The 21,919-nt window shown below is 38.4% G+C and overlaps 2 protein-coding genes across 8 annotated transcripts in view; one reads left to right on the forward strand and one right to left on the reverse strand.

Annotated features, from left to right (window-relative positions):
* Window positions 1-224: 224 nt before the first annotated feature.
* sip1 (septin interacting protein 1) lies at window positions 225-14,741 on the reverse strand. 4 transcript variants are annotated; one of them, XM_070092994.1, is made up of 4 exons: window positions 14,609-14,741; window positions 8,807-8,949; window positions 4,307-4,497; window positions 225-3,985 (listed from the first exon to the last, which is right to left on the reverse strand). In XM_070092994.1, the coding sequence occupies exons 2-4, from the start codon at window positions 8,945-8,947 to the stop codon at window positions 1,777-1,779; spliced, it is 2,541 nt and encodes an 846-aa protein (XP_069949095.1). In that variant the 5' UTR covers window positions 8,948-8,949; window positions 14,609-14,741; the 3' UTR covers window positions 225-1,776. The 4 variants fall into 4 exon arrangements, with proteins under 4 accessions (XP_069949095.1, XP_069949096.1, XP_069949097.1 ...); XM_070092995.1 differs by lacking the exon at window positions 14,609-14,741 and adding an exon at window positions 14,288-14,401; XM_070092996.1 differs by lacking the exon at window positions 14,609-14,741 and adding an exon at window positions 13,866-13,934.
* Window positions 14,298-21,919, forward strand: part of Ube3a (ubiquitin protein ligase E3A) — a 59,209-nt gene continuing 51,587 nt past the window's right edge. For 2 of the 4 annotated variants that reach the window (XM_053786684.2, XM_070092993.1), the window contains exons 1-2: window positions 14,298-14,841; window positions 20,803-20,992. In XM_053786684.2, coding sequence (XP_053642659.1) covers window positions 14,786-14,841; window positions 20,803-20,992 — 246 coding nt within the window. In that variant the 5' untranslated portion in view covers window positions 14,298-14,785. Of the gene's footprint in view, window positions 14,842-18,961; window positions 19,010-20,802; window positions 20,993-21,919 lie in introns of those variants that run through there. The other 2 variants (XM_053786685.2, XM_053786686.2) reach the window with 2 other exon arrangements.

Raw genomic sequence — 21,919 nt, forward strand, 5'->3', positions numbered from 1 at the left:
CACTCTCTCTCACCACACACTGTCTCCCACCACACTGACTCACCACACACTGTCTCCCACCACACACTGTCTCCCACCACACACTGTCTTCCATTACACACTGTCTCTCACCACACATTGTCTCCCAGCACACTGACTCACCACACACTGTCTTCCACCACACTGCCTCCCACCACACAGTGTCAAGGAACCTTTGAAGGGTGGAACATCGACAAAAAATCAAATATTTCTGTTACTTTTATCTCAGTTTAAAGCAACTTACAGTCCAGAAACCAATCAAAATCATCTCTATTTCTGTAATGTCTTCCATTCTATTGAATGATACAAAGAAACTATCAATAAAACCATAAAACTGTCCAAAAATACACCACAAATTAGCTATTTTAAACCATGCACACAGTCACAGTTTTGTCTTTCTCATCTTGAACTGTGTGCATCAAGATTTTTTTTTTTTATATGGTGCATACTCATTGCACAGACCCATTCTCTCATATTTAGGCCAGAATTTACCGATCACAGCTTATCTGAGGGAGCTGAACTCATAACTTAATACATAGTACGTACATAATGGACCCCAAGCTCAAAGCCATAGTACAGTACTATGAGATGGATTAAATTGTATTTAAAATCAGTTGTTTATTATGGTGATAATTATTAGCATTTCTTACACAGGCCACTGGAGGTTATTATTATACTCATGTAAGGTGCTTTAGGGTCATGGTCGAGGTTGACATAAAAAACAAAATTTTTTTTTAATTTTCTTTTCTTTGTACAATATTAACAACCAAAAGAATAAAATCTTTATATAAAGCAGCAGAAAGACTCAGTTACCTAATGAATTTCTAAGATGGCAGAAGAATAAGACTACAAGAAATAAAGCCAATATTTTTTTTCTCCAACTATAAATTTGCTTTTATTTTTACAAACCCTTTCAGTAACTATATTAACATTTGGAAAACTGGTCAAAAACTCACCTCTGTCATGATACAATTAGTTGTCAGCTGTTTTATTTTGCATTGATCACAATTCCTTTTTGTATTTCTTTCTGTAATTAATGCTTTCATACACTCATTACTTCAATCTATTTTTTCATATTAAAAAATCTAATTTCTTCAGCCAGAGAGTAATCAGACAAATGTATATCAGCAAACATCTGCTGCAGTCAACCATAATGCAAAAACCAGTAAGTCAATAAAAACCATGAAATGGATGGAGACTGAACCCATGGCAAGGATTCATAAAACTCCAGGCCAGTGCGTAACCTGAGTGGCTTACGCACTGGCCTGGAGTTTTATGACTCGCTTGCCATGGGTTCAATCCCCACACATTCCATGGTTTGTTTGCAATGGTGTTACGATTTCGTGTGTCGGTACGTAAAATGCGTTTACTACATGGTGTCACCTCTCCCTACGATGATTCCACAAGTTAAAAATCTAACAATAACTGTGAATGTCTTAATGCTCAGGTTTAGGCATCTAATTTTTTTAAGTTCACGTTTAACTTCACAGCCTACCATTGAAAACAATGGTAAGCCATGCCAAAGTTCATCACAGAGGGTGCAATAAATTTTAAGTGTCACTGAAATTAAATTACTGTATACAAAATGTGAGGATTCTAATAATGATGGCAAAGAGTTTAAACACAAAAAATTTAACAGCAGTGGCAGTGTAAAAATTGATACATTACAATATTATATCAGTTGTGATCACAAATATAAATATTATACAATATGTATCACTTTTGTCATTTTACAACCAAAATTAACCTAGTGAACTTTTAAGCATCATCTAATAATGTTGTAAGGCTTTTGGGCATCCATCCTCTTTCTGTCTGTACATAAATGATGTTTTTATTGAAGGAAATGTTAAGCTTACCACATCTGTACACTGGTCTTCCTTCATGTTTTCGGTCAGGTATTGGAACAAATACAGTGCCATGTTCTAAACATCTACGCTCAACAACCTCTCGCATACTGAGGGTTTCTCTTCGTGCACTACTAATGATATCTGCCCAATCTTTGGATCGCTGTCTAGGGGGAGAACCTAGGGGAGGTGGTGGTGGAGGTTCACTCAGTTTGTCTAAACCAGCCAACAAAAGACTGAACTGATCAGAGGCACCTGGTTGGTAGCTCAGAGCACGACTGCACACCTCCAAGGCCTGCTGAAACTTTTGGCGTATCTGAAGATGATTTGCAACACTTTTTGGTATAAGATCTCGCCATCCTTTGTACCATGCTATAACATCAGGATGGGGAGGATTAGCTGAAAGCCATGTGGCCAATGCCTGATACCAACGGGGAAAGAAGCAACGTTCCAACATATCTAATGATACCTGTGGTGGTAGTAAATCATCCCAATCCAAGAACCAATGCCATGGATCCAAATTCTGATTGTGGGGATTAATGGGCATTTCAACAAGTGCAGACTCTAACTTTGGCTGAATGTTGGACTGAATTAGTGTGGTCATTGCTATTTCACTGAAAACTCGTTTCCATGGCTGCAAAACCATTTTGGCTGAGCGGTCATTTGGGTGCCAGTGAACAAGAGCAGCTGAAAGTTTTTGACGTATTACAGGGTACACAGACTGTAGATGATCTACTAACAGAGGAAGCCAGGGATGAAGCCAAGTATGAATTGGCACAGTATCTTGAAGTGGATTCCAATTATGAACAGCACGTGTGATACGGGGTAAAATAACATGCTGAAGCAAGTGTCCTTGGATCCATACAGGAACCAAGGGATAGTTCCATGCTTCCAATACAGCAAGTAGTGGACCACAGTCTCGTGGTTCCCAAGGGCCCATGACTGTGGATCTTACAGCAGCAGTCCAGGTCTCCCATACCAGATGGTGGTAAGGATCTAATGGTACAGTGGTATCTGGTTGTTGATGCTGATTTCCACCCAAATCTACCAACTGCTGCCATGTAGCAAATACTTCCTTGTGAGCTGTTGGCTGAGCTAAAGGATTCCATGTACTGAGTAACTCTTTTAAGAGAGGTGTCACATAAGTGGGTGCTAAGTATGGGATTTCAAAAGTGTTATATATTTTTAGATAATCCGATTTTAATTCCGTAAATATTGCTGTAGCATCACTGAGATTTAGTGTCTGCTCTTTATGCCTTGTCTCAAGTCCTTCTACAAGAGCAAGAGCTTGGTCAAGACTGTCAAGTTCTTTCTTTTCCCTGTCTACTAAACTTTCATATTTTTCCCTTTCATGATTAAGGTGAACAATTCTGTCATTTTCTCGTTCTAAAGTCCGGGCATTACGGACAATGTCATCTTCACAATTTTCTAAGAGCATCTGTAGGTTATGCAAAAGTTCTGGCAAATCAAAATGCTCATATTTCTTCTTTTTATCTTCTTCATATTCATCAACAAAATTTTTCTGCCCAGCAATGGCATGATAACTACTTAAAACTCGAGTTTCTGGACCAGTCATGTCTATAACTTTAGTTCTAGTGATATGACTGTCATCTGTTGGCTTCAGTTTTTTTGTCTTGCCTTCTTGAATAACTTCTTCTGCACTCTTGTATACATACTTTATTTTTTTCTTGCTGCCAGTCTTCTTCCACTGCTGAAGGAGGTCCTTGAACTTCTCTTTCTCTTCTTCATCTGAATCATGTACTGGAAAGTCCTTCAATGACTTTTCAGTCCTCTCTGATCCATAGTAACCAATAGCTCCCTTTCCCTTTCGCTTGCTTGCCTCTACAGGAGTCGATATACCTTGCAAGTTCTTACCAAGACCTTTGCCTTCTTCAAAGCCCATCTTCTTTAAGAGCTTACTTCCAATGCCTGAAGTATACTTTTCCCAGTCTGCCATACCACTACCCAGCAGACCAGGTTTACCTCCACCTTGCGTACCACTGCGACGTATTCCTGCAATATCTCTTGGTTTAGAAGTTGATGAGGTATATGAAGAGTAATCTGAGGATTTCTTGCTTACAAATGATGATGGGAGCTGTGTTTTTGCAGTAATTTCTTCATCACTGAAATAAAGCAAAATATTATTAAATGTTTATCTTAAGACAATTTTGCTTAGAAAAATAAATGACAACAAATACAGGTCATCCCTTAACTTATACACATCAGCACTTACAAATGTGTCATTTAGAAACTAATTAAAGGTTTTCAACATCAAGGGTGAAACACTCATTTATAAAGGATGAAACATTGTCATTAATAAAGGTATTCACTGCAACTAAGTATCATTTATTCCACCATAATAATAATAAAAATAATGTCAGTATTTTCACACTGTTCCAGTTCCGGTACTATAGTTGTGAAACATGAATTTTTTTTATATCTACCTAGAGTCAGCGCCAGCACCAAACATAGGTCTTGGCGCAAGTTCTGATTCAGAGTCTTCATCTGAGCCTTCTTTCTTGTCCTTGTCATCTTTCTTGCCTGACTGCTGTATACCACCTGAGACAAAGTTGAGTCCCCCTCGAAGGACACGAGCCCGAGGTAGTGGAACATTCAAGGATTCTGGCTCTCCCTCCTGTAAATAATCAATGTTGATAGATACAGTTTAATGTAAATAAAAAAAAAAAGATATACAATGGTCCATCCCAGAAGACATATCACACATCAAAACTATTGTAACTTAACTCAAATCCCTAAAATAGATGATTTTATGGTAATTTGTTTCTATTTACTTGAAAATAGCAGAGAAGACTGATTGCAGAAAGCCATACTCACATGCCTATGCACTAATTTCTTGCTTGATCTTCAGAAAAATGGCCTGTTTACTAAACACTATGGGTCATAATGACTTTTTTTTTTTTTTTTCAACAAGTCGGTCGTCTCCCACCGAGGCAGGGTGACCCAAAAAAGAAAGAAAATCCCCAAAAAGAAAATACTTTCATCATCATTCAACACTTTCACCACACTCACACATTATCACTGCTTTTGCAGAGGTGCTCAGAATACAACAGTTTAGAAGCATATACATATAAAGATACACAACATATCCCTCCAAACTGCCAATATCCCAAACCCCTCCTTTAAAGTGCAGGCATTGTACTTCCCTTTTCCAGGACTCAAGTCCGACTATATGAAAATAACCGGTTTCCCTGAATCCCTTCACTAAATATTACCCTGCTCACACTCCAACAGATCGTCAGGTCCCAAGTATCATTCGTCTCCATTCACTCCTATCTAACACGCTCATGCACGCTTGCTGGAAGTCCAAGCCCCTCGCCCACAAAACCTCCTTTACCCCCTCTTTCCAACCCTTTCGAGGATGACCCCTACCCCTCTTTCCTTCCCCTATAGATTTATATGCTTTCCATGTCATTCTACTTTGATCCATTCTCTCTAAATGACCAAACCACCTCAACAACCCCTCTTCTGCCCTCTGACTAATGCTTTTATTAACTCCACACCTTCTCCTAATTTCCACACTCCAAATTTTCTGCATAATATTTACACCACACATTGCCCTTAGACAGGACATCTCCACTGCCTCCAACCGTCTCCTCGCTGCTGCATTTACCACCCAAGCTTCACATCCATATAAGAGTGTTGGTACTACTATACTTTCATACATTCCCTTCTTTGCCTCCATAGATAACGTTTTTTGACTCCACATATACCTCAACGCACCACTCACCTTTTTTCCCTCATCAATTCTATGATTAACCTCATCCTTCATAAATCCATCCGCTGACACGTCAACTCCCAAGTATCTGAAAACATTCACTTCTTCCATACTCCTCCTCCCCAATTTGATATCCAATTTTTCTTTATCTAAATAATTTGATACCCTCATCACCTTACTCTTTTCTATGTTCACTTTCAACTTTCTACCTTTACACACATAATGACTTATTAATGCAAAAGATGGTCTAGTCATAACACAAATGCAGATATGAAATGTAAATAATCCAGAGTTAGTACAAGAAACACCCATGATAGCTTCAAACTGAAGAGTAAACAATAAACTGTAGTACAAACTTTGCTACTGGCTAAGATTCTACCAGAGACATTCATCCCCATTGCTGATTGGCTGCTAAGCCACCCTAACAGACTCCCTCCCACTCTTATTGGCTCATATGCTGTCCAAAAGGCAGGCTACTGCATCGCTCTTTGGCTAAGATCCACCCCCCACTCCTATTGACTCAGACATTGCCCAAGAGGCAAGCTACATCACTGGTTGGCTGAGGCCCACTCACATGTACCAAACATAATAATATAATAATAACAGTAACAATAATACTACATGGAGAAGTGGAACAGAATTCTTCCTCCATAAGCCATGCGTGTCGTAAGAGATGACTAAAATGCTGGGAGCAAGGGGATAGTAACCCCTTCTCCTGTATACATCACTAAAGTTAAAAAGAGAAACCTTTGTTTTTCTTTTTGGGCCACCCTGCTTCGGTGGGATACGGCCAGTTTGTTGAAAGAAGAAAGAATAATAATAATAATAATTTTTATTTCTACAACTATTACAAACCTAGCTGACATCACTGGCATTCTACTGTATATAGAAAACCCCTGGTTATGCAGAGCATTTCGGGCAACTTAGGTTAATCTTGTTCCCCAGGATGTGACCCACAACAGTCGTACCATTTTATGCATATAACATCTCAAATTTATCATCATAACTCAAAACTTAATTTCTCTATGAGGTTAAATCAGAACTCAAAATTATCAAAACTCATGCCCATTGTAAATCAAGGGACCACTGTAATGTATTATAGATATACTCTATAATCTGCTTTTCATGCAATTAACTATGACAGTACAGTATTATGTAAAAATAATTACTGCTAATGCAAAGTTATGGTTACATAAATATTCCAAAGCAAAGTTCTCCAACATACTGACAATGAAAGGGATTTGCTGCTCAATGATAATAAGGATAGGGATGCAAAGAAAAGTACTGTACATTAAATGTTTTGTAAACTTACAATTGCTGTAATTAGCAGTGGAAGCTGAAACTACTTAAAAACGAATAAAACAGTTTAAGGAAATGGATTACTGTACACTGAATTTCAGAGATTTTACAATACGTATACTGATTTCATTTACTGAACTGAGATACTGCACGTAATTTGTGTTGTAACTGCAATTCTGATGACAGGAGTGGAAAAAATAAAGGAAAATTAAAGTTATGCAGTAGGTATGTACCAGTTGTACAAATTTAAGGTATGTACAGTACATAAAGAATTAAAGTCACAATATCATGGATGGAATATAATTCACACCTATCCTACAAACTGGATACTTCAATTGTCCTGGCCTAACTTCTGGCTATTCCCCTTTTTTGATCTTATAACTTGATAATGGTCTAGGACAGACTGAGATGAGGTCCATTTCTAATTTCCAATATGTGGGTCTGTTGTGAATTAAGTACATTTGCATTATGGATATGGTTTTCACTTCTCTGTTATACAACATTCCTTAAGGAGAAGATTGTATAAGTTCTACTCTGTAAAATCTTCAAATTTTTTTTTTTTTTTTTTTTTTTTCAACAAGTCGGTCGTCTCCCACTGAGGCAGGGTGACCCAAAAAAAAAGAAAGAAAATCCCCAAAAAGAAAATACTTTCATCATCATTCAACACTTTCACCACACTCACACATTATCACTGCTTTTGCAGAGGTGCCCAGAATACAAGAGTTTAGAAGCATATACGTATAGAGATACACAACATATCCCTCCAAACTGCCAATATCCCAAACCCCTCCTTTAAAGTGCAGGCATTGTACTTCCCATTTCCAGGACTCAAGTCCGACTATATGAAAATAACCGGTTTCCCTGAATCCCTTCACTAAATATTACCCTGCTCACACTCCAACAGATCGTCAGGTCCCAAGTACCATTCGTCTCCATTCACTCCTATCTAACACGCTCATGCACGCTTGCTGGAAGTCCAAGCCCCTCACCCACAAAACCTCCTTTACCCCCTCTTTCCAACCCTTTCGAGGACGACCCCTACCCCTCTTTCCTTCCCCTATAGATTTATATGCTTTCCATGTCATTCTACTTTGATCCATTCTCTCTAAATGACCAAACCACCTCAACAACCCCTCTTCTGCCCTCTGACTAATGCTTTTATTAACTCCACACCTTCTCCTAATTTCCACACTCCGAATTTTCTGCATAATATTTACACCACACATTGCCCTTAGACAGGACATCTCCACTGCCTCCAACCATCTCCTCGCTGCTGCATTTACCACCCAAGCTTCACATCCATATAAGAGTGTTGGTACTACTATACTTTCATACATTCCCTTCTTTGCCTCCATAGATAACGTTTTTTGACTCCACATATACCTCAACGCACCACTTCAAATATAAGTACATATACAGGGGCAGCTCCAGAAGTTTTATACAGGAGGGAATTAGGGGTGACATTCTGGCTGGAAATAGGAGCTAGATGCAACATTATAATTATTATTATTATTATTTTTACTTGGGGAAGGGGGTGGGGCTAATGGAACTTTGGGGGCTTCAGTTACCCTTTGTGTCCACTTGGAGCCAACCCTACAAGTACAGTAAGTACACTGCTGTAATAAAAATTTGTACAATGGGTCTGAGGACACATCAATGTTTTAGGTATGCAATAATGATACATAATGTAAAATTAGCCTAGGATAACCCAGAAAAGTTTAAAGGTATGATACATTTCCACTGGTGCCCTTATCACTTTGCTAGACTGTACTTGTGCCTTATTAACAGTCAGAGATAGAGGTATACCATAGAGGTAGTGATGCAGGTAAATGGATAAGAGAGAGGCATGTAGGGAATAAAGAAAACAAAAAGATGAATATGAATAAGATTAAATATAAGACTAAGTTACCTCTTCATCGCCACTTTCTTGTGCCCAGATACCATAAATCTGTTGTTCCTTGGTCTGCCTCCGACCTGGGCGTGAGGTTTTAAACTCATTTTCCAGGTCATAATCAGTAATTTCAAACTTTTCCACTTCATTATCCGACATGTCTGAAATAGACAGAAAATAAACAAAAATAATGAGTTAAAACCTCATAGATTAAAGTTTCATAAAGACTGGCAAAACTTCTGATGCAACCAAAGCAATCCTTCTTGCATACCATTCTGTGGTTCTGAATATAACCATTTTTGGTAACCTCAAGCTAAGTTTGTCATGATAGAATCACCCTGGCTTCCCAGAATACTGATTTTGCTGGACCAACAGAGGTCATGTAATAATAATTCAATAATACACCTCTGACTCACTAATACACACCTTCCATCCACATATTCAATAGCTCCTTCATGGTCTTTGGATCATTTTCCTCTAGACAATGTACACATGGAAATTTCATGATGCTTCTTAAACCTTTGAAGTCCTCCTTCAATACAGTCATGCTCAAATTCTAGTTTAAGCTCTTCATAGAACAACTGAGCCTATTTCATTAACATGCTACCTGACAAGTCCACTCCATCACTGTTGTCAATCATGCTCAGTACTCCTACCTTTCAAGGACTTTTCTAATGCTCACTGGCTGCATTTAATCAATCTCTGTATAGAATTTTAATATTGTGACCCCATTTTTTCTTCATATCATAAAGAGTTGATGAACCAATATCATCGATGTCATACAGCTTGTGTGTGTAAACACCATGGTTCAGTTTTTTCAACGGTTCTTTTTATGTAAAGTAAAAGGACACAAGTGCAACTAATGTGACATTTATTGTGGCAACGTTTCGCTCTCCAGGAGCTTTATCAAGCCATTACAAACAATACACGGACACAGAGGGTATATAAAGGCTCAGAGTGAGGTGCAATTCTAGTGAGGTACCATTTCGATGTTCACTAGTGGTAGTGGTAGTAGTACTAGTAGTAGTAGTAGTAGTGGTAGTGACAAAAGTAATACATATTGTCGGTAATTCTACCAACTTTATTACGGTTCTTTTTATCTTGTATCAATATGGACTGGTGTTTATGCTTGTTACCACCAATGACATCTGCATCATTCTAAGAATCCATCTATATAGCTAGGGTTAAATCAAGGGCTAATCACCAACAAATGCAGTGTAAACAATGTAAATGTAGGATACACATGATTCTATCTGTGCCCCCCTTCCCCCATCATAATTTTGTCTGGACTAAAAATGGTGCCAGATCATCCATTGCCAGAAAACTGGTATTGTACTTGCATTAATCAATTACTGACTTCAATGCAGCCAACAAGATTTAACCCTTAAACTGTCCAAACGTAGCTCTACATTTTCTCAACATTTGAAAGTATGTAAAAAAAAATAATCTTTTTTTTTTTTTACATTTGAAAGCGTGTAAAAAAACTTTGATTTACGTTTTTTTTTTATATTTGAAAATATGTAAAAAAAAAAACATAGATCTGCTTTTGGAGCACTACGCATGTGAACGTAGATCTATGTTTGGACAGTTTAAGGGTTAAACAAATAAGCAACAATGTGTTTGCTCAATTGTCTTATTAAGCAGAATATTGCATATGTATATACTGTACCAATGTTCACTAGGCAGTGTGACCTGCCTTGATGTACATTTAACTAAGAGTTATGCTTAAGTAAGTAAAATGTATTCAGGTACAGGTACATACATATACATTTACATAAATTATCATACATAGTAGAATATGTGTAGATTACCCAGGATAACCCAAAAAGTCAGACAATATACCATAGTCTAATTTTGCAAGACCTATCCTAACAGAACCAAACCTCACCTAAAATACACTATAACACTACTAATAATAATATAATAATAATATCTATTTCTACAAGTGCATGTACAAGGTAAACAGGCCTACCTGATATCAATAACATACTACTATATAGAAAGTCACTTGTTATGCTGAGCACTTCAGGCAAATTAGGTCAGTATTGTCCCAGGATGCAACCCACACCAGTTGACTAACACCCAGGACAGCAGGTGTCTTATGGAAATACATCCCTAATGTTTTCCAGCCATACCGGAGATTCGAACTCCGGATCTCAGTGTGAGCTGAGTGGGCTAGCAATCGAGCTACGGAATAACTCATGATTATATTTTACTAAGTCACTGAGCCTGTCGCCTGGATAACTTGCTGATGTCAGTGATGTGAAGATTTAGTGACTTCTTCACCAGATACTGTTTCAAGGACATACAAACAAAAGTACAACCCTTCAGAGACGCCTCCATGAAAACCTTAAAGGATAAGGCAAAATAATTAATTGTTAAAAATATCTGAAATCTACAGGTTGTATCCACACAATTATGACCAATATTTTTAAGTGGTAATATTATTTTTCTAGATTATATTCCATATTGTATTGTGTATATTAACTATATGAAGTAACTTTAAAATATGAAATGACTAATATTTCTTTTTAGTGATGTAACAATGCCCAGTAGGGTCTGACAAAGATGGATAAGTAACTTTATTTAGATACCAGTGCACAGAAATACAATTATAATACCTAGTAATGTATGTGTAAATTATCTAGGATAACCAAAAAAAGTAAAAGTGACTTATTTCCATTGGGGTCCTTGACCTATTGTGACCTCTATAAACCTTTTTCACTACCACTCATAGGATGTGCCTGGGGTGTCAATAAGTAAGCTTATTTCGGTACAGATACACATAAGTACAATTATTATACATAGTGTAGATTACCTAGGATAACCAAAAAAAGTCAGTGACTTATTTCCACAATAAACTATCCACTCACGCAGCACACGTCTAACCGGGTAGATAAGTTATTATTTATTACACTCAAAACTAATCGCTAAACCCACAGGAGTCAAGAATTAGGATTAGGAGTAAGAATTAGGATTAGTCTGCCCGAAATGCCTAGGCATGCTAGAGGCCACCCTTGCAATTAACATTTTAAAATATATAAACCACACATTGTAAGCTGTGCAAGGAAATAAAAATTTATTATTATTAAAGAGTAAATCAAGAATTAGCAAACAGGAAATGTTAAGCCGACCTGTGAGACGCAGGCTGAGCCGGACACAACTACCAGGCTGGATTATTTAACTGTTCAAACACCCCAGTGTAGTAATATCCACAGCCTGGACAGGAATGTAACTATTTTGTACTGGTAACCTGTCTTATTTTACCCTGAAAAATCCTACACCATGTTAACAATATTTTTGTTTTTGTTGGTGTTAAGGATTAATGAGGACTCCAGGGCCGTCTGAACCAGGCTCTTACAAATGAACATTTTTCTTTATTTGGTACAAAATATTGTAGTTTGCATGTAATAAAACATTGGTAGGTACAACAGAAAGCCACTAATATGCAATGCATTCAGGGCAAACAAATCCTAATAAATAAAAATTTACTTTTTTTGGGTTATTCTAGGTAGTTTACATATGTAAACTGTACTTATGTGTACTTGTGCATAATAAACTTATTTATTATGAGATTTAGACAAAGTATTGAGTAGGATTTCTTATGCAGTTTATTTTACGTCGTATCTCCAGCAGTATGTTTTGTGTGAAGATGACAGTGACATCACTTACAAACTGTGGATTATTATTATAATCAAGGGGGAAGCGCTAAACCCGTAGGATTATACAGCGCCCGAGGGAGGATGTGGAAGGCATTCAGGCTTAATTCGGGGAACTGGAGCACAGATCCAATTCCCTAAATCAAGAGCCCCTCACCAACATCAAGGAACCTTCCTTGAGGGGACAAACCGCTATATCCTCGCACTTCCTGCCCCTCTCTACTACCCTTCACACATCTCCTGCAGCTTTGGATGACCCTTTCGAGTTTAGGGCTTAAATTAAATTTAGTAGCTCATAGAAAATATGTACATTTCGCTTATAGTATTATAAAGAATTTTAAATAAAGCTAAGGAAAGAAAACTGAGAAGTGTTGAAAACTGGCTTCTATATGACACTTTTAAGATTCACAAATTTAGTACGCCTTATAGTGCCATAATTTTCTTAAGGTTTTATTCCAAAGCCGGTACATATGTTAGCTTGAGAGTTTGGTGGATCGTCTGCTCATGTGACTGTGGGTGTGGTTGTCTGCTGGTGTGACTGGGTGTGGTTGTCTGCTGGCGTGACTGTGGGTGTGGTTGTCTGCTGGTGTGACTGGGTGTGGTTGTCTGCTGGCGTGACTGTGGGTGTGGTTGTCTGCTGGTGTGACTGGGTGTGGTTGTCTGCTGGCGTGACTGTGGGTGTGGTTGTCTGCTGGTGTGACTGTGGTTGTCTGCTGGCGTGACTGTGGGTGTGGTTGTCTGCTGGTGTGACTGGGTGTGGTTGTCTGCTGGCGTGACTGTGGGTGTGGTTGTCTGCTGGCGTGACTGTGGGTGTGGTTGTCTGCTGGCGTGACTGTGGGTGTGGTTGTCTGCTGGTGTGACTGTGGTTGTCTGCTAGTGACTGTGGGTGCGGTTGTCTGCTGGTGTGACTGGTTGTCTGCTGGTGTGACTGGGTGTGGTTGTCTGCTGGTGTGACTGGGTGTGGTTGTCTACTGGCGTGACTGTGGGTGTGGTTGTCTGCTGGGGTGACTGGGTGTGGTTGTCTGCTGGTGTGACTGGGTGTCTGCTGGTGACTGTGGGTGTCGGCTGGTGTGACTGGTTATCTGCTGGTGTGACTGGTTGTCTGCTGGTGACTGTGGTTGTTTGCTGGTGTGACTGTGGTTGTCTACTAGGTGTGACAGGGTGTGGTTGTCTGCTGGCATCTGTTGCTGTGGTTGTCTGCTGGTATGTTGCTGTGGTTGTCTGCTGGTATCTGTTGCTGTGGTTGTCTCCTGGTGTCTGTTGCTGTGGTTGTCTGCTAGTATATGTTGATGTGGTTGTCTGCTGGTATCTGTTGCTGTGGTTGTCTGCTGGTGTCTGTTGCTGTGGTTGTCTGCTGGTGTCTGTTGCTGTGGTTGTCTGGTGTGACTGGTTGTCTGTTGATATTATATAAATCTTACAAGATTCCGGATACCAAAAAGAAGAGAGCAGACAGCTAGCTTACACAACTGAACCATAAACAATAGTGTATAATATATATATATATATATATATATATATATATATATATATATATATATATATATATATATATATATATATATATATATATATATATATATATATATATATATATATATATATATATATATATTATATATTTTTTTTTTTTTTTTTTTTTTTTTTATGGCCCGAAAAAGAAAAACTTTCACCATCATTCACTCCATCACTATATATATATATATATATATTATATGTTATATACTGCAAGTGGCTGCTTGCATGAGGAACTAGGCTCGTGCAACGTAGTTTAAAGAGGAAACTATATTTATCTTGCAGGAAGGCCCTAGTCATGGTGGGTGGTGTTGCCTGGGGTGTCTACCATTTCTCACTGCACCAGCTACCACAAGTGCCAGTTTTTGTGCCACCTGTGCTCCTTACTACCACTTGCCACCCAGCTGCGCCCTTAAAATACATCTACGTCGTAATAAGCAACCGGGAAAGAACCATTGGTCCAGTTGATCCTTGCAGTAATATTATCGCGCACTTTTGAAGTATTCAAACTAATGGAGCCATTTTAACCCCCGCAATGACCTTCGCAAAAATTTTATTACGTCTCAATAAAGGTGTGGGATTTTAGATTCGTTTCAATGTAGCTATGGGGCTCTGTTGTCAATTTTTTTTCATATGTTGATAAACTTACGGCATGCATGAACTTGCACAGCTGAGTTGAATAAACATGGCGACAATGTTGTACCCTGGGCTCGGCTAGCCACGCTCCTTGCTCTCCTGCCTCACCAAGTTATTGCGGGGCTGTGATTCCCGTCTCTCAGCCTCTCTCTCGCCCACACCAAGATAAGAGATACAGTGAAAGTTATTAATGAGTTCGCCGGAGGAGACCCCAGACGGCATCGGGGCCGAGGAGGCTGCCGCCAGGTACCTGATCTCACTTTCGTATGTTGCTAATGCGGTCCACCTGGTTTGTGGTATGGTCCACCTGTTTCATGGTGTGGTCCATCTGTCTCATGGTGTGGTCCACCTGTCTCGTTACCTCTGGTATGGCTCTCCTACCTTCTGTTATGGCCCACTCGCTTTGTGACTCGCCTGCCTCTCGTTAGCACTAGTGAAGCTCACTTGCCCCTCATTACCACTAATGATAGTCATCTGCCTCTTGTTGGCACTAGTGGGGCTCACCTGCCTCCACTCACAGTGTCAAACCATGAGTTAGTCTGGTCTAGGCACTCTGGGTTCCTCTTGGGGTGTCAAGCTCACCGCTGTGGACCCTGAGTATGAGGCTTGCCATTAGGAGCCTGATAGTGAGGGACTCTTGTGTTCTGTAGCTCAGTTGCTAATAAAAATATAATCAAGTGCTTAACCCGAAAGGATCATACATTGCTGCTGGGAGGATGTGCTTAGGCGGTGGTTTAGTGAGGGGGATCGATCCCTGCACTGAGGTCCGATTGATCCCCCAGTACAGTTGGGAAACATTAAGGCATGTTTCCTTAAGACATCTGCTGTCCATGTTCACCTATCAGTAAAATAGGTACCAGGGTGTTAGTCGACTGGTGTGGGTCGCATCCTGGGACAAAATTGACCAAATTTGCCCAAAATGCTCTGCCTAGTATGTCAGCTAGGCCTATATACTTTGTACATGTACTTGCAGAAATAAAGATATTGTTATTATTATTATTATTAAGGGCCTCATGAGTGAGGCTTGCTCTTAGAGACCCTGTAATATAAAACATACCATTTGACGTCTTGTGGTGTTAGTAAATTTATTAAGGTACAGGTACACGTAAATGCAGTTGTCATTCATAATTTAACCTGTAAATTACACTTGGATCCTCAAGGTGACCAACGGTGATTTACACCACCGAGTATATAAGACAGAAACATGCAGTAAATAGAACATTAAGAAGATATTTCTTCCACTACGGGCTTTGTTAATCCGATAGAGAGAATAGAAATCACAGGTCAGGAACTGCACAGGCTGGAGGGAGGTGGTAGCTGTGTGGGGGCATCCCTTCTATTCACTCAGATAACCCACTCAGGTGTCATGCTGATGACATCTGTCAGTAGCTGCAATTGTCTTATATCTTGTCTGTATTCTTACTAAATGTTCTGATTACTACATATGTGATTTAATTACATATTTCACACATGTGTGGCATGGAACCATTTTGATATGGTTCATGAGCTTTGAGGTAGGTGTTAGATGGAAAAAAGCCAGTGATCTTACAGACATTACCAAGTCACCTATTGGTTTAGAGAGAGATATTGATATTTTCCTATTAGTGAGGAGTTCTCTTACCTATACATTTAGTATACATACTATTGGCAAGCCCTAATCTAACCTAAACCCAAGCCCAAATTATGTTCCTTAATAACCTGTGGTTATACTTTAACTAGTCACTGAATCTGCTGTCTGGTTAACTTATTGACACTAGCGACTTGAAAGGTTAGTGACTTTGCCGGACACCAATTAGTATATAAAATGTGTCATGTTATAACAAAAAATTATGTATAGCAGTGTGGCTAATTTCTTGGAGGAATCTGGAGGTTGTGCAGTTATCATAGTGTTGACTTAATGTTGGTTATTAATATGCCAAAGCATTTCCACAATACATTTCAGGCAAATGCAAAAATGAGGTTAGGCAAGGCAGAACTGTTTTCTGTGTACATGTACTATGAATATGTTGTAGCAGTTGTAGGTGACTTAGCTTACATAAGTGACTTGTAGCAATGGGGTTGAGCTTTAGGCTCACAATTGAAAGAACCCTAGTTTGTTCCTTGGATTAAGTGAGATGTATGGGCACATCTTTCAGTTTCTTTGTTTGCCCCTGTTTACCTAGCAGTTTACCTAGGGATTATTCAGCTACTGTGGGTCTCAGAATAGGGGAATGACCGATAAGCCTCAATGGAATCTGTATTTCATATATTTTGCTGTAACAAAAAAAAAAATTTGAAAACTAAACTAAGAGTTATTTAGAATAAGATAGTACAGTAAGGTTTTTTTTTTTCTTTTTCCAGTGCCTTGTGCTTGGTATGAAATATAGTTTATGATGTACTCGACTAGAAAAATCTGAATAGTGTCAGGCAGTTTCCAACTTTGCCTGACACTTTTTAAAATTTAACCACATGTTATCCAAAAACATAATTTAGGCTTAGGCTGGGCTAGGTTAGGTCAGTCCTTGCCATTAGTTTTACTAAATTTATGTATGGGAGAACTTCACCAGTGGAAAATATTGAAGACGTGTCCTTACCGATCGATGACTTTAGAACATTGGCGAGATTACTCACATAAATATGAAATGTTAAATAATTTATTATTATTATTTATAATAATAATAATGATGATAATACTGTAGGAAATGCAAAACTTTAGGTTATTCAATGCAAGGCGTGATGAAGGCTTGATTCTCCGTTCATTAAGTATGAGAAATGTGCTACCTAAATAAACTTAGTGTTATATACGTTATCAAGGAATGTTAAGCAGCATATAGAGTAAAATAGCTGAAATTTACGATGTAATGGTACTGAACACACTCGGATATGTTATATACTATAAATGTTCTTAATGTAGGGCTACAGTGGAATGAACTTATAATAGCTTTGTTTGGGCCTTGTTAAATTGCTGTTACTTATTGTTGTGTTATATGTAAGAAACACCATTGTAAATTCTTCATGTAAAGCCTTTGTACCTATTGTTTAAACCTAAATAAATATCTGTCATAGGTGTTGGCTGTAGTACAGTATATACATAACAGCTGGTGTCTCAGATTCCTGCAATATACAGTACATATATTGTACTTCACATAGTAGTAGTAAATACAGCTCTGCTGAAATATTAAGCAGAAATAATTTGACCAATAATGTTACAAGTATTAAATGTAGTTTTCAAATGCACATTAATTAAATACAAAAATAGAACATTTACACTGTTATTGTGTGCTTTAAAACTACCATACATGACTGATATTACTAAAATCATACCCATATGGAATAACATAGTTTTTTTCACTTGCAATTGTTAATTTTGTTTGTGACCAGTTCAGCCTTTACCAATTAAGGTAGGTCCTAAAATTATGGAGGAAGATTGGCTTTTTTCATTTAAACAGGTGAGTAAACTTTAGAAGCAGACATAACAGTAATGTACAGTACAGTGGTTTTTTAATTTAATTCGTTCCAGATGTCGTTTCAACAACCAAAGCAATTTTTTTCATAGATAATAATGTAAATAGAATTAGTTCGTTCAAAACTCCAAATAGCAGTATAATAATATACAGTGGAACCTCGGCTTATGAACGCCCCACCATGCGAATTTTTCAGGATACAAACCATCATTTGGTCGATTTTTTGCTTCTGGATACGAAGGAAATTTCAGGGTGCGAACTTTCCCCTCAAGGGAGGTTCCTTAAATAAATAAAATATTTATTTCTTTGCAAAGGTTACAATGTGTGTTTACATATCATAATATAATTGGAGCACAGAAAGCCATTATCATGCTGAGGCATTTCAGGCAGACTTAGCCTAATACTAATAGACTACTTAAGTCTAGACAGGTGAAAAGTGTACTAGTAGTGGTTACCAATGTTTTGCTGATGGTGGTGCCAACTACTGGCATCCTTTTGAAGTTTCTCCTTACTGTTATTGTTATTATTATTATTATTATTATTATTATTATTATTATTATTATTACAGTATCATTATTTTTACATTGTACATGTATTAGTATTATTATTATTAATCATTATTATTAGTAGTAGTATGTACATGGTGATGGGCTCTTGATCTATGGAATTGGATCTGTGCTCCAGTTCCCTAAATTAATAATGATAATAATAATTATACGTATGTGATAATTAATAATTATAATACGTACTAAGAATAATAATAATAATAATATGTTGTCATTTTTAGACATTTTTTGTATTTATTTATTTTTTTCATATTTTTGTGCCAAATGCTTTAAAATAGAAATTGGAAACCCTCTGGGTGGCTGTAGGTACAGCTGCTACGACCACAGCTATCTCAGTGCCAACCAAGAGTCAAAAGGAAGAGGAAGTGTGCTGTTCTGAGTGGCCGCAGCAGACCCTTGGGATGCGTAATTTTGTCTTATATTGTACAAATTTCTTACACAATGCCTCACCCAAAGAGACAGTACGTATTTGTGTAAAATCAGCAAAAAGGGATTAGAAACTATGAAAAAACTAGAGAAACGAAGAAGGCAGCAGCATAGAGTGGGGCAGCTGGCCGCCACCACCACCACCATTGTGGTCACAGTGATCATGTCTTCACCTATATATACAGTGGAACCTCAAAAATCGAACTTAATCCGTTCCAGGAGCTAGTTCTAAATTCGAAAAGTCTGAAATTTGAAGCAATATTTCCCATAAGAAATATGTAATGGAAATACAATTAATCCGTTCCAGAAACCCAAAAATATTCACACAAAAAATACATTTTATAGAGAATTACAGTTTTACATACAACAAGTACTATAGTTTTTAATTATGTATAGTAATACATATAAAATAACATTTTTACTTGCCTTTATTGAAGATTGGTGATGGCATCTGGAAGATAGGGAGGAGGAGAGAGAGGGAGTTGGGGTTAGGGTTTGGAAGGAGAATCCCCCTCCATGAGGACTTCAGGTAAATCCCTCTCTGGGGTTACTTCCCTTTTGTCTTTTTATGCCACTAGGACCAGCTTGAGAGTCACTGGGCCCCTGTCTCACAAAATAACTGTCCACAGTTCTCTGTTTCTGGCGCCTCTTTAACATTTCCCTAAAATGGGACATGGTTCTGTCACTGAACTTGTTGCAAAGATGGCTTATTTCAGCTTGCTCAGGGTGGTACTTCTGCACAAACATTTGGACATCATTCCACTTGGCACAAATCTCCTTAATCTTTGAAGAAGGCACCTCATCCACTCCCTATATTAACACCTTTCGCAACATCAGCTTCCTTGATTTGTTCTTTCTTTGACAGGATAGAACCGATGGTCGACTTGTTTTTCCCATACATCCTGACAGGCTCAACAAGTCTCACACCACTCATACTTCTGTATTATTTCCTTCTTCACATCTATGGTATTTCTCACTTTCTTTACCACAGGGGTACCACTAGCAAGTTTCTTTGGGCCCATGGCAGCTTATTTCAGTCCCACAAGCACTAAACACAATGAAGTAATCGTAAAATGCATGAATGAGAGCGCAGGTTAGTGTTCACTCAAGTATAAACAAAGCTAGACTGCTCATGGCGCCTGTGCGGGGACGTGGACAGAGCGGGCGGCAGACAGGTCCCGTACACGGCGGTCCGAAAATAGGGGCGTGTTCGATAATAGGGACACAGTTTGTCCAAAAAAATGGTCCTATTTTCGAAACGTTCGATATGTGATACGTTCGATTTTTGAGGTTCCACTGTACATCTGTCTTGACCATACCTGTGGTTACATATGTGACAACCTCACCACTAATCATAGATAACCACAAGCTAGGTGTGGGGTTATGGACTGGGAAGATACTAGAGTGGGAGAGTAAATGGCGGATGCTTTCTGCCACTGCCGGTGTCGCCATCACTTGCCATATTATAGCCTATTTTATTCATTCTAGAGTGTATATCATGTTTCTATGTTATTAATATTGTTTATTATGTCATATTAATTATCTATCACAATTCATCTAAGTCGTAGAGTTGATATTAGCATTATTTTGTCATGCCTCCTGAGAGCTGGAACGAATTAATTGCATTTCAGTTAATTTAAATGAGGAAAATTGACTCAGCATACGAACAAATCAGGATACGAACAAGGTCATGGAACGGATTGAATTCATAAGACGAGGTTCCACTGTATTAATAGTGTACTCTTTTTAACTGAGGTGAATTTTTGTTGCAGGGGTGAAAGCTTTGGGAATGAAGAGCAAGATGGTGAAGATCAACAGGAAGGGGACCCGTGGGTGTCTCAACACCAAGATGGAGATATGAAACGTGCTGCTGCCCAGCTCATAGAAAAATATTATTTCCAACTCACCAATGGCTGTGGCAACCCCCACTGCGACAACCCTAACTGTGTTTCCTCAGGCAAGGTGTGTTAGTTCAAAACCTTCGGATGCCAGGAAGGGCTTATGTTCTAAGGAATTTGGAGGTACATAATCAGGCTTGATCTGAGGAATGGGACTCCTCTAATCAAACCTATTAATTGCCTCCTATTCCCCAGGCACTGTATTACCCCTATACATTGAATGCTTCACAACGATTATGTTTGTTGTATTTTTGGGGACAGGCTGAACTCATAGGGGATCATATACTGTAGTGTCTGGGGAATGGGTGGCAATTAGGTTATATTTAAAGGGTAGAGTGGCTCCAATTCCCTGTCTCAAGAGCCCTTCATCAAGGTACACCTTCATGAGTCATGATTATAATAATAAATAATAACAAATAATAGTTATAATAATAGTAATAATAATAACAATAATAACATCACCACTGCCACCTTGTGTTTATTCTGGTGTAACACTGGAATGAAAATATCAAAGAACATGCAATTAATCTGGTTTCTGGATTTGTAATTTATAGAAGACTATACTATATGGACCAAGGACACAAAAAGTCAAACTCTCTGGCTTATTTCTGTTGGGTCTTTCTATCATCCCCAAAATGCAACTCAGTAGTCAATTGTTTATGGCTGCAATTTACAGTAGTTGACTATACAGTTGATTGAAAGAGGATAAAAAGCATGACATTAGTTGAGGTAAAAGACTGAAGATACACTGCTTAAAACAAACCATGGTACAGGTGGGATTTGAACCCATGTCGAGTGAGTCATAAAACGCCAGGCCACTGCTGTATATACAAACTGCAAAATCTTCACTTTGAATATTCTGATGAAAGGTGGCATTTAATCAGGATGTTTGCGAAGAGAAGCATATCGAAAAGATAGACATTGTTATGCTTGGAACTAGCTTTACCAAAACTTTTAACCCTTCACTGGGGGGGGGAGGTTTTCTTGCTTT

This window comes from Cherax quadricarinatus, chromosome 41 (assembly GCF_038502225.1).
Source record: "Cherax quadricarinatus isolate ZL_2023a chromosome 41, ASM3850222v1, whole genome shotgun sequence".
NCBI lineage: Eukaryota > Metazoa > Arthropoda > Malacostraca > Decapoda > Parastacidae > Cherax > Cherax quadricarinatus.